General features: G+C 44.0%; 1 protein-coding gene across 3 annotated transcripts in view; it reads left to right on the forward strand.

Moving 5' to 3' along the window:
* STX6 (syntaxin 6) overlaps positions 1-13,713 on the forward strand; it is a 47,144-nt gene that overhangs the window by 23,755 nt on the left and 9,676 nt on the right. Inside the window, exons 4-8 of one of the 3 annotated variants that reach the window (XM_070473980.1) lie at positions 4,879-4,941; positions 7,945-8,070; positions 9,292-9,398; positions 11,101-11,221; positions 13,369-13,619. In XM_070473980.1, the coding sequence (XP_070330081.1) occupies positions 4,879-4,941; positions 7,945-8,070; positions 9,292-9,398; positions 11,101-11,197 (393 nt within the window). In that variant the 3' untranslated portion in view covers positions 11,198-11,221; positions 13,369-13,619. Of the gene's footprint in view, positions 1-4,878; positions 4,942-7,944; positions 8,071-9,291; positions 9,399-11,100; positions 11,512-13,368; positions 13,648-13,713 lie in introns of those variants that run through there. The other 2 variants (XM_020868820.2, XM_020868819.2) reach the window with 2 other exon arrangements.

A 13,713-nucleotide genomic window follows, 5' to 3' on the forward strand; every position in this document is an offset into this window, starting at 1 on the left:
TCCATTACACTAACTCCATTTGACGTGCTCAGAACATAACCGTAATTGGCTGACAGTTATTGGACAGAGTAGATTTAGAGTATTCTTTTTCATAGTTGCCTTCTTTATTAATCCCCCACAATGACCCTATAAAATTCTATCTTATATAGAAGAAATAAACACTTTGAAAAATTGAAACTTGCATAATTTTTAAAAATCATAACTAAGAACCCAGGTCTTTGACATGAGAGACTATGCTCCCTTCTGTAACCTGCTTCTATTATGATTTGTTTGATCATTGACCCTGTTGGTATGTATTTATGTGGTTAATTTTTGGCAATTACAAACCATACTTCAGGAACTATCTTTGTGAGCATATCCTGGATATTTAAGTACTAAAAAGTTCAATGAAAATGCCCATTTTAAACACAGATAAATATTTTCAAAATATCAAGACCTTATTAGTGATATTTCTTAGTAGCAGAGTACATATTCTGTATTTCCTAATACCTTAGACAACTCTAGGCAGTGTTCATCTTTTTCATCTTCCCCACTCTAACCGGGAAAAATATTTCTTAGCTTGTACTCCTTTGCTTATGAATGCATTAGTGCATCTTTTAATCTTTGATCATTTGTATTTTTCTGTGAATTGTTCACTGAACTCTCTAAGTGTAATATCTGATACAAGATATTACATTGTATGGATTTACTATCAGTTACTGTTCTCTTGCTTGGATATGGTGCTTATTTATTCTTTCATATTATGAATAAAACTGCAGTATACATCTTTGTATATCTGTTTTGGTATATATTTTATATTATTTCCTTAAAGTAAATCCTATTAGAATTACTAGGTCAAGACAGTGGATATTTGTTACAAATATCAAAGCTGTTAATACAAAATTCCAAATTTATTTTCAGAGGGTTGGTTTACCCTCCAGCCATTGTTCAGGAGCAGGAGTTTTTTTTTTTTTGTTGTTGTTGTTTTTAACATTTTTATTAAATTATATAACAGTATAGAAAAGCATATACACCTGTATAGAAAAGCATATACACCCCAAGTATACAGCTTGAAGAATTTATAAACTGATCACCACCATGGAATCAACACCTGGAAGCATTCCAGAACAGTCCCAGCAAACCCCAGAAACCCTCTTATGTACCTTTACAGTCATTACTCCCCCCTCACTGTCTTACCTTCTAACAGCAAAAATACATTCTATAGATAATGTTCAGACTTCAACTAGAACTTCAAAGTCACTTTTCCCATACAGGTGTGCTGCTATTTTTATTATGCAAGTAGTACTCAATAGGTGGAGAAGGAAATGGCAGCCCATTCCAGTACTCTTGCCTGGAAACTCCTATGGACAGAGGAGCCTGGTGGGCTACAGTCCATGGGGTCGCAAAGAGTTGGACACGACAGAGTGACTTCACTTGCACTTTCATGCATTGGAGAAGGAAATGGCAACCCACTCCAGTGTTCTTGCCTGGAGAATCCCAGGGACGGGGGAGCCTGGTGGGCTGCCGTCTGTGGGGTCGCGCAGAGTCGGACGCGACTGAAGTGACTTAGCAGCAGCAGCAGCAGTATTCAATAGGGGGCTTCCGTGGTGGCTCAGATGGTAAAGAATCTGCCTGCAATGCATCCCCTGGAGGAGGGCACGGCAACCCACAGTCTTCTTGCCTAGACAGAGGAGCCTGGCAGGCCATAGTCCACGGGGTCACAAAGAGTCGGACATGACTGAGTGACTAACACACGCACAGTGTTCAGTATTTTTAAAAGGATCTTATAAAGTATATTGAATGTGTTTTTTAAAATTATTTTTATTTATACATTGCGCTGGGTTTGAGTTTCGTCACGCAGGATCTTTCGCTGGGGCACATGGACACTAGTTGCACTGTGCAGGCTCAGTAGCTCCAGGGTTTATGGGATCCCAGTTCCCAGTCCAGAGATTGAACCCACATCCCCAGCATTGCAGGATGGATTCTTAACCACTGGACCACCATGGAAGGCCCTGTAAATGCATTTTTCAAAAGCATATATCATCCCAGCCAGTGAACAATTCAGATATTTGCTTTGTGTCACTATTGACATATACTAAATAAGTGAGATTATTATGCTATTCATATTGTTTGATCGAAAATCAGAATGTCATCTTAAACTCTTAATTGATAATTAGAAAAGGAATCCTGCAGTCCAGGAGGTAATAGCATAATAGTCTCCTTTGAAGGCTTCTAGAATTTGTGTGGATCAGAGTTTGTCAAACAGCTTCTCATCTGGGAGACTTGTTAAATTGTTCCTTAAAGTCTCATTTAGTAAGTAGGTCTGAGTGGGAGCCAGGGACCTGCATTTTTAACAATACCTCAGATGACTGACTCAGGTAGATCTCAAATATTCAAAAAATATGGCTTATCTCCCTGTTTCCCTTGTTTTAAGTATACCAGTATCTGGATCTTTATGGTAAATACTTTTTTTACTAAGTAAATTTTTCTCAGTTTCTATGGGTGGCATTCTTTTTTTTTTTTCTTTTGAGGTTTGTGAACAGATGAACTAGGTAAAGAATCCTAGAATTTATGGGTTAACTGGACTCCAGGTGGAGCACCCTCAGACGCCCTACCTACTTGCCCAGTATCACATCCAAGAGCTCCCATGCCCTCTTGTTGAAGGCTTCCACTGTCAGGGCACTTCTTTCCCATCCTGGGCAGCACTTTAATGTGTGAGAATAAGATGAACTCTTTACTTCTGCTCTGCTTAATTACCAACATTTTTTCCACTGAATAACCAGAGTGATCTTTTAAAACATGACCCAGAATACTCCACAGCCCTTCTCAAAATACTTTAGGGCTTCCCGTTGCCTTATAACAGGGGCCTGTACTCTGTGGCCCATGAGATCTAACTTTTTTTTTTTTTTTAGAGGGTGGTTTAAAAAAAAAAACAAAACATGACAAAGGCTGAATATTTAATATGTACTTCTTTACAGGGCTAGTGTGCCGGGCACTGCCTTTGTATAAATTGTAAGCAGCTTGATGGCTCTTGCCTGTTTTGGTCAGCCTTGTCTTACAACCTCCGTCCAACTCCCAGCATGCAGTGGCTCCTTCAGCAATGGGTCTTCCTTCTCAAAAGCTAAACCATTGAGCCTTTTTGCCTGCAGGCTTTTGAGCTTGCTGTTTCCTTTGCCTGGAATTCTCTGGCCTTGGACTTGTTCTGTGGTGGGCTCATTCTAGGCCCTCGGGTCTCAATCAGGTATCATCCCTGTCTTCCAGAGTGGCTCTCACCCGCTGGATTTCAGCCCCATTGACTCCCGTCCTTCCCAGAATGGTCGTCACCTTGTTGAAGTGTGTGTGTGATTGCTGTTTGCTTCTTCTTGTCCACCGTGATGTGAGCTCTGTCAGGCAGAGGCCCTGTCCATATCATCACTGCTGTGTGTGGACACACATCAGTCAGTATCTGCTGAGGGAGGGACCAGGCAGACTGAAGGTTGTAGTGAGGTGGTTATCATTCAGACTTCCCATAGTAGGAATTGGGAAAGCTGTGGCATACTCACCTACCATCCCCTTATCATGCATCCTGCAAGAAGTCTGTAAAAGCCTAATACATCAACATTTGCACCTCTAAAATAGCCTATGAGTCAACAGAAAAGAATATTTTGGCATCATTTTTTTTTTAAAGAAAAATTATACTAATCATGTACTTAGCTGAAATCATTTTAAGGTATATTGGGTTGTAGTTAAATAGGCAGCTAATGGCTCATATTTAATAAAGTGTTTTGCATTAGATTAAGTAATGGGTACAATCATTTTTCTTTCCATAAAAAATTTTTTTGATACCACTCTGGCAAATACTGGGTGTTAGAAATAGTCTATATGTCCCATGAATCCAATTCATAAATAAAGTGACCTGTTCACCACTATTTGAAAGTATTCTCTGATGTTTAGAGAATCAAACATTCAATCATTGGGAGAAAGATCTCCTGGAGAAGGCAATGGCAACCCACTCCAGTACTCTTGCCTGGAAAACCCCATGGACAGAGGAGCCTGGTAGGCTACAGTCCATGTGGTCGCAAAGAGTCGGACACGACTGAGCGACTTCACTTTCACTTTTATACTTTAAAGGATGTGTTTTTTTCCCCCCACATGTATTATACTTGAAGATGGGCTTCCCGTGTAGCTCAGCTGGTAAAGAATCCGCCTGCTGTGCAGGAGACCCCAGTTCAATTCCTGGGTTGGGAAGTTCCCCTGGAGAGGAGATAGGCTATCCACTCCAGTATTCTTGGGCTTCCCTGGTAGCTCAAATGGTAAAGATTCTGCCTGCAGTGCGGGAAACCTGGGTTCGATCCCTGGGTTGGGAAGATCCCCTCATGGAGGGCATGGCAACCCATGGACAGAGGAGCCTGGTGGGCTACAGTGCATGGGGTCGCAAAAAGTCTTAACATGACTGAGGAACCAAGCACAGCACATACTTGAAGATACAAGCGTTGAGCACAAGCTTTTGTCTGTATACCTAGGATTGCCACTTACTGGCTGTGTGACCTTGAGGAAGTATCGTAATCTTTTTAGATCTTAAGTCTTGTCAACTGTAAAACGAAGGTAATACCAGCTTCATAGGGTCATTGTGGACAGATGTGTACATCTTTAACAGTGTTTGGGCCTATGATAGGTACCCAGGAAATACTTTCTCTTTCCTCATATTTGAATTTAGTATCCCGGTTTCCTCTTTTTAAGGGGATATCCTTCTCTTTATTTCCTTTATTCTTGAGACTGAAAATAGCAGGCAAAAATTACTGCCTTTTTGTTTAAAAAGTTAATAATGGATTATGTATATTTTGCTAGTGTGCAGAATATTAACCACAATTTTGTTTAAGGATGTTCATTTGTTTTCTGGTCGTCTGCTTACCTCATTAGGACATGAAGGATCAGATGTCAACTTCATCTGTGCAGGCGTTAGCTGAAAGGAAAAATAGACAGGTGAGTAAACGTTGGAATATACAGTATCACAGAAAGTACACAGATACTTGGACTTGAAAAATTCTGACATCTGTGTATCATGTATGCAAGCAGAAGACCTTGTGTGCTGAGCCCGTAGTGATATTGGCAGCAGCTTCCCCCCTCCCCTGCCACACCCTCTGGTCCTCTCCCCTGGGCTCCCACTGCACCCTCTGTGTACCTCATAGCCCTTGCCACAAGCCATTTATTCTGCACCTGTTGAGCACATTCTGTGTGCCAGGTGTTCTGTTAAGAGCTGTAATTGCTTGCTTGCTTGTCATTTTCTCTGCTGGACCTCAAGCTTCTTTGTGAGTGGGGAGGGATTGTGTCATGGTTTTTCTCTTCTTTTTTTTAGATTTCTAGCTGCCCACACGTAGAACACTCAAGACATTTAATGATTGAAACTTTACGTAAAGTGTTTGCAGAAACTTAAATATGTGTTAAGTTAAATCTTTCACTGTTTTATGTATTCTTTTTTTGATGTGAGGTCCAGTGTTTTTAATTTATAACAAATAAATTATGAAACCTAATAAATTTTAGAAGCCAAAGCCCAGATACTGATGTATCAAAAATAAAAGCTACAAGAGACCCAGTCTTTGCATTTAGTAGGCTGATAATTGTAAGAACAGTTCACCATTTTTAATTAACTAGGAATCAGTAGTTTATGATATACTCTTCACTTTACACCTGTAGGTGTTTCTTGACCCACTTAATTTTGAAAACAAGTATTCTGAAAGCTTGAAAAGGGAAGAGGACTCTCTAAATATCTCCTAACTTAATCTTCCTGTTCTCTTTCTCCACATGCCATTTTCCAAGTCACTGTTGTTGTTTTTTCTCCCCCATCCACCCTCCTTGCTTGTAACAGTGCAAACAGGAAGAGACATTAGCTAGCCGTCCCATCTGCCACTGACTCTTGGAAAAGCTAGTGAACTAACATAAATAAGATGTGCATTTATGCACGGCTTCTCTGACGGTGGCTGGGAATTTTGTTTTAGGCAATGAGTAAAATGTCTTTGGGCTTCCCAGGTGGCTCAGTGGTAAAGAACTCACCTGCCAGTGCAGGAGACTCGGGTTCAATCCCTGGGACGGGAAGATCCCCTAGAATCGGAAATGGTAACCCACTCCAGGATTCTTGCCTGGGAAATTCCATGGACAGAGGAGCCTAGCGAGCTAGTTCATGGGGTCGCAAGAGTTGGACACAACTTAACAACTAAAGTACAACAAAATGTCTTCGAATCACAGGCATTCAAGGAATAGGAGGTGGGCAGAGTTCTGTAGGCACCCACGTGGGCAGAGTCCGCCTCACTGCTGCTTCCAGCACCAGGTGCTGGGTTGATCCTCGCAAAGCCAGGGCCTCCTGCTCTGGCACCTGCACTCAGGCTGGTCCCCGGTGCTCTGGGCCCTCTCTCCATCTTTTTTCTCACTAACCAACTCCTGGAGGTCAGACCAAGGGAATCTAAACAGCTTCACGGGTGACTCTTAACAGCATGACATATGTCTACCCAAGTGTAGACCATGGATAAGCTAGGGAAAAAATAGCTGAGACTGTGGCCCCAGGAACTCTAGTTCTCTATCCATAGCCTAATGATGAACTGTAGCCTTTTTCTGCCTTTGAAAAAGTTATCACTAGGTCCCAGTGTCCACCATAGAGTCATTAGTCTTTGTATCAAAACGAGCAGGATCGTTTCAATCTTAACAGCCCCACGACCAGATGGGGGCAGAAGCATCACCCCAACACCTTATGTCTGCTCCACACCAGAGACAGTCACCATCCAGACTCTTGACTAAGGCTCTGGGCTGTGGAAGTTCTCAGGTATCCTGATCCTCTTCTCATATCTGCCTCAGAACTCAACATACATCCTGAACTTCCCTGAATGTAGTGTCTGAATTGTGGTCATTTGCCTGAATTCATGTCTGAAAGTCAGGCAAGGATAGTGTGGGTGTTGAGGGGCTTCGCAGACAGAGAACCAAGGAATCAGTTAGACTTTTAACAGTTCCAGAGCTAAAGAGTACCTGGTAAGAAGTTTTAGCAGCTCTACAAGATAGAAGAATCCCAGTCACTAGCTTGGTCCAGTTCTTTGGTTAAAAAGGCTTGTGGGGATCCCAGGTGGGGTCAGCTCACATTCCTGGTTGGCCTCTTCAATGAAGGAGGACATTCCCAAACTTATCCTTTTCTGACTACAGAATTCCTCAAGTTCATACTAGGAAACCTGACCCTAGCATCTGGGGGCCCAGGTGGAGAACTGACATCAGGGCCAACCCTTGTTTGGGTTATTAGGGTCAGGCCCCCACTGTGGCCATGCTGCCTGCTGAAGCAACCCCTATTCCATCTGGGAAACCTCTAGCCTTTTAGTTCTGCTGAAGGGCATTGGGATTTATCTGTGGGTCACACTGAGCAGACGGTGGTGGTTCTTGTGCCTGCAGTGTATGAGGGCCTATGGCTTAGTTTTTTTGTCACTTAGGGAACTATCTCCTCCCTCCTCCGAATACCAAAAATTTCCTTGGTCATACTTAAATAGAAAGGACTCTAGCCTCCACTTCTGTGCTCAGCTTTTTGTTCATTTCAACAAAGGCACTTGAAGAAAAATTGAGTCCTTGTTTTTTCATTGCAGAGTTAGATTAACCTTCAACAGGTCTCCAGTAAAATTCCAAGGGTGCTAGGAAGAGCTGGTCCTATGAGAACAAGTGCTTTACAGTCCACAAAGCAGTACACAGAGGGGCTTTAAGATTGCTTTAAAGTTGACTCTCACTTGCATTTTTAATGGGACAGAGCTCGTTTGTGAGTCCATAGAAAGTGCCCTTCATGGCATTCTTTCATTTGTACCCCGCAGGCACCAACCTGCCCCAATCCGTAAAAAGCTGACCCCTGGAAAGACAGCTTATGAGCAGTGGGAGAACTCTTCATATCATGGTGATGGGGCCCTTGTTTAGTGAGAATAACGGTTTGTCCCTCCTGCCTTGCTGCCCCCGGCCCCGCTCTCTCAGGCCCTGCTAGGAGACAGTGGCGGACAGAACTGGGGCACTGGAACGACGGATAAATACGGGCGCCTCGACCGGGAGCTTCAGTTGGCCAACTCCCATTTCATCGAGGAGCAGCAGGCACAGCAGCAGGTACCTGAGTGGAGGACAGGGAGGTGGGAGGCCACGCACCACCCCCGCCCCCCTGCCAGCCAGGGCGCTGTTGCTAATGGCAGGCAGGGTGGACCAGAGCTAGCCCCACAGCTGCCGGAGTCTACCTGTGTGATGGTTGCATACAGGGGGTTTTTAAGACGCCCTTCAGAGCATGACAGTTTCAAGAGAACCAAGCTTGATTAGACCTCTTAGGATAAGCAGACCAGACACCCGCAACTGACAGAGGAGGCCATTGATTTAAAAACACAGCAGCCTCTTCCCCAGCCTCCACTTCAGTGCTCAGCTTTTTGTTCATTTCAACAAAGGCACTTTGAGAAAAATTGAGTCCTTGTTTTTTATTGCAAATTGTTGTTGGTTCCATTAGATGTAAAAATCATTGCTTTGGTGGAGATTAAGGGGTAGAAGGAAAGTGAGGTTGATTACATTTGTGTGGTTGCTTTTGATTTGTATTAATTAAAGGAAGCTAATAGTAAAGTGTCTGGGCATTTGAGCATTATCACCCCATATAACTATTGGTTCTTAAATACTGTGTTTTATGTATACATGTTGATCTTTTTCCATTAGCATGTCAGCTTAACCATTTGTGTACTTAAATTGCTATTAACCCAAGCAAACTTTTTTTTTTTCCCAATAAAAAGTGAGGCTACTACAGCACAATTAAAAGTAACTGGTGCTCAGAAGTTGCCTGCAAGGTAGCTTACTGCCACAGAACCCCCTCGCGTGTGTCCTTGAGGAGGGAGCAAAGGGCTCTATGTGTGTCGTTTTCCCGTGTCCAGAGACCTGCCAGACTTCTCTTACAGTTAAGTTGTGGTTGGCTGTTGCCAATTGAGACCCTGACCCTGGCAGCGGGCTTCCTCTTCCCAAGCATCCCGACATGTCCGTGGTCACTGCACAGGTGCTTTTGGCCATTGTCTGTCCCTTGCTGGACTTCAGCCGACCAGGGTAAATCTCTCTGGGTGGTTTCAAGCCCCGCTGACTGTTTCACAAGTTGGATCAGCAGGGGATATCAGTAGCTTGACAGCCCAGCCTTTTGAGCAGCGTGTTCTCTGAGGCGGACGGTCTGGTCCTTTGATTTCTGGGCTTTGCTTCTGAATGTGAATTGTCCCGAGTTGGCAAAGAAGCTAGCAGCTGCTCGAGTGCTGGGCTTGGAACCAGGTAAGATGGATTTTAATTGCTTATTTCCCATTTCTCTGGCACCAGCTGATCGTGGAACAGCAGGATGAGCAGTTGGAGCTGGTCTCTGGCAGCATCGGAGTGCTGAAGAACATGTCCCAGCGCATCGGAGGAGAGCTGGAGGAGCAGGCCGTGTGAGTACTGGGATGCCCCTCTCGCCGCAGAGAGGTGAAGGAAAGAGCTGTCTTAGGAGACCCCTAAAGAGCCTGCCGGTTACATGGCCATTACAGCCAAAAGCTGTTTTGTTTCTAGCTGCATCTTTACTCTGTTTACAGACTAGCCTCTCCAAAAAAGGCAAATCTGTCAGATAGAATTTTCAAAAAGGTTTAGGCAAAGTTATTAATATTTTTAAATATCTGCAAAAGAGGTACGGATTCCTCTAAACAGCTGACTTCAAGTGTTGTTATGAATAGGAATGTTAAACTTGTAGGGCTGTGTAAGCTCCATGGAGATTTTTGCCCCAAAGAGGATAGGACATGGGCTAACTTAACTTCATCATTGCATGCCTTTCCTGCTGTATTAATTGGAACTTTTTGCTCTGTGTCTTAAATTTTGATTTTATGGGGGGAAAAGTACAAGTTTAATTCCAACTAATAAAAAAATCTTCTCTACAATGAAAAAGTCTTCTCCTAGAAAAAAGCACAAGAAAACATATCTGGATTTGTTTTTCCTTAAGAACAGTCTCCGTTTACACTCCTGAAGTATGACACCAAAAACAGAATTCTTAAAATGCTACCTTTACCATTTCACAAACTATTTTTTCTGGGGGAAAAAAAATCTAGTAGGATATTTCAGAAACTCTCCTACTTTGATTTGTGTTCAACCTTATGGATTCATTTATTACAAATTCAAAATGGGCATCTTGTTCTCCTGGGGGGCCCCAGGGTATCCACAGAGCAGCCAGGAGAATAGACGGGGTCTCTGCCATCAAGAGTTTACTGTTCACTGGGTGGAACAGATATTATAGAAATGATGCAAGTCGTGAAGTGGTAACAGAAGTGGAGGGCTGCCGGTGGGGGGAGTGCGTGGTGCCTTGAGGGCCCTAACAGCCTGAACTGGAGACCTGACTCAGTCTAAAATCCCTGAGAAGAGAAGAGAAGTTTAACTGGGACTGAAGAACCAGTAGAAAGTACTAGGTGGGGTGGGAGGAAGGGGTGAGGGGAGGATCTACTGGAAGGAAGAGTCCTTGCAACGATTTAGAGGTGATTCGTGCACAGCAGAGAGGTTTAGTGTGTCTCGAGCATGAGGTTGAGAGGGAGGTTACAGAAGTCAAGTCAGGGAGGCAGAGAACAGATCAGGGAAGGCCCCAGAAGCCACGGTAAGGAGTTAGGACCAGTCATTCAAAGGGCAGTGGGAAGCACAACCCCAAACCCCAGGGAGGGTTGTGTTAGTAATGCTATGATCAGGTTTATGTTTGGGGAGGCCCGTCTATCTGTGGTTTCGATGGTGAACCACAGTGGAAAAGACTGGAAGCAGGGAGACCACGTGGGAAGGTGGCAGAACAGGAACCTAGGCATGCAGTTTAATTCGTCTAAAGTGCATTCTTACCCTAAAATTCACTATGCGGATGGGAAAGAACTAGTTATTTGAGCAGTTACATTGGTTGGGTAGATGATAGAGCCTGGCAGACTTACAGATAAAGATGGTGAACTGAACACAACCTCTTTATCAACGTTCCTACTTGAAGTCCACTAGAACAGTAACAAAGGGTTTTTTTTTGTTTTTTTAATTTAATGGCTTAAAATCTGTGGGGACATAGAGCTTGGAATAAGAAACAGTGACCTTAACATTTTAGCTCTTGGAAAGCAGAAAGATGAATGGTGCCTGCCTCAACAGATCTGAGAAAACGGGGTTCTCAGTGAGCAGAAGGGAGAGCCCAGAGCGGTGTGATGCAGGCCCCGGACCCCCAGCTGGGAAGAGCTGTCACTCGTGACAGTGGGAACTCTGGATGTCGACCGTATCCAACCAGGACACAGTTCTGTTGGAAGGAAAGAAGGGGAAGAGAAGTGGAAAAGATGCAGAGGTGGGGAATGGAGTGGGAGGGGGCTAAGCCCTAGGCTATCACTGTGCAGAGTCAGTGGGATCTGGACACTGAGCTGCCAGTGTGTAGCTTAGAAAACTGGAGAATGCACCCAGAGAATAGTGGAGGGGCTGAAAGCGGTGGCCCTCGGGAATGGGGGACAACTGTGGTTTTTTATAAAAGGACTATTTAGCTCTACAAACTGTGTATGTGTATAACTAATAAAAGATAAATGAAAAGGAAAAAGTAGGTCTTGCACTTAGACCTGTGCTGTTCAGTACAATAGCCACCAGCCCCCACATGGCCATTGAGTACATGAAATGTGGCCAGTCTAAACTAAGAAATGCACACCAAGTTCTGAAGGCCTTAGTGTGAAAAAAAAGTAAAATTGCATGTTGAAATGATCGTTTTTTTTAGGTATATTGGGCTAAATAAAACAGGTTATTAAAATTAATTTCCACTCCCTTTTTTTAAATGCGGCTACTGAAAAATATTAAGTGGCACATGTGACTCACACTGTATTTCTCTTGGATAGCACAGAGGTAGGCTCGAAACCTGGTTTTTTAATTTTGTTGTCCTTTAGTCACTAAGTCATCTCTAACTCTCTTTTGACCCCGGGAGCTATAGCCCACCAGGCTCCTCTGTCCATGGCATTTCCCAGGCAAGAATCCTGGAGAGGATTGCCATTCCTTCCGCAGGGGGATCTTCCTGGATCAGGGATCGAACCTGCATCTCCTACATTGGTAGGCAGGTTCTTTACCACTGAGCCACCTAAGAAACTTGGTTAGTGGGTGGTTAATGAGTGTCCTTGGACTGGAGGTTGGCTGACTTACCAGTTTTTGTCTTGAGTAACAAAGGTCTTACACAGCACACAGAGGTAGCTCTTGTTTATCAGCATTTGCCCTGTGTGGATATGTCTGCCAGCTGCAGTGCCAAGATGCTACCAGAATCTACAATGAGCTAAAAAATGTTTTAATTTGAAAATTCAGGTAAGGGACAAAGGCTTGTTTGTTTAGTTGCCAGCATGGAGGTTATTTAATGATTGACTTAATGAGGAGTTGGTTGCCTGAATCCTGCAGGGCTCTCAGGTGCCTCGTGGGCCCAGACCAAAACCAGGAGTGCTCGCTGCCCTTGGTGCTGCCAGAGGAATGAATAAAGCCTTGTTAATAAGCCCTCTGGTTACTAATTAGTATGTCATATTCTAGCCTCAGGATAATCATATATTAATCCAAAGTTGAATAGTCTGGAATGCTTAGTAATTTATGAAATAAACACTGTTGGTATGAGTATTGTGGTGTTTTCTTTCCTAGCCACACCTTGGGCAACAAGCATTGTGAGCCTCAGGAAGCTGGTTCTCTCTGTGTGCAGACGAGGCGCACGGAACTCAGTCCTGAGGCTGCCCAGCTTTGTGGTAAAGCACAGGATGACTTAACGCAGAAGATGATTTGATCAAAATGCATTTCTTAACTCACACAAAGTAAAGTGCTTTGTGTGGGGCTTCCCTGGTGGCTCAGGCAGTAAAGAATCTGCCTGCAGTGCAGGAGACCAGGGTTTGGTCCCTGAGTTTGAAGGTCCCCTGGAGAAGGGAATGGCCACCCACTCCAGTATTCTTGCCTGGAGAACTCCATGGACAGGGGAGCCTGGGGAGCTACAGTCCACGGGGTCCCAAATAGTCAGACCGGCCTGAGCAACAAACACTTTCACTTTTATGGGAACCCTGTTGATAGGATCGCCTGCTTTTACAGATAAGGAAACAGGGTCCCTTGTCCAGAGTAGCAAGTGGCAAAGCCTGATTGTCTGATTGACACAGCCTTCTTTCTGCCACACTGCACTGCCGCTGAGTTTGTATTATTGTGTTGTGTTCAGGTCCCCATTGACCTTGGCTGCAGTTCTGCAATCTAGAAAGCTCTCAAAAATTTCACAGCAAGCTCATGTTACAGAGGAACCTGACCTGAACTGACTGCAGCCATGACTCCTCATAGTTTTCTGTGCAAAAATATTAAGTTGGGTGTTTGATGACAGCCCCAGACTCTGCTGGGGATATTGGCTAATACACAGTGTATGTAACTTAACTACTTTTTCAGATTTCCAAAATTCCGAAACCAAAAACAGGTCTTGTCTGAAGAATTAAAGATTGGGGGGTTTGAATCCCAGTGTTGTCTGTTTAGTGATTGCTAAGACGGAGGCCCGGATCCCGGTGATTTAACTCCATGGCCGCTGTGTCTGGAGCTGTGCCGAGCACCCTCCTCCTGTGTGCTTGTCTTCTAGTATGCTGGATGATTTCTCTCACGAGTTGGAGAGCACTCAGTCTCGGCTGGACAATGTGATGAAGAAACTTGCAAAAGTATCGCATATGACCAGTGGTATGTATGTGCTTTTAAGCTCCAGAATTCTTATTTAATTCTAGAGACACAGTCTAGGGGGTGTCT

Source organism: Odocoileus virginianus, chromosome 11 (assembly GCF_023699985.2).
Source record: "Odocoileus virginianus isolate 20LAN1187 ecotype Illinois chromosome 11, Ovbor_1.2, whole genome shotgun sequence".
Taxonomy (NCBI): Eukaryota; Metazoa; Chordata; class Mammalia; order Artiodactyla; family Cervidae; genus Odocoileus; species Odocoileus virginianus.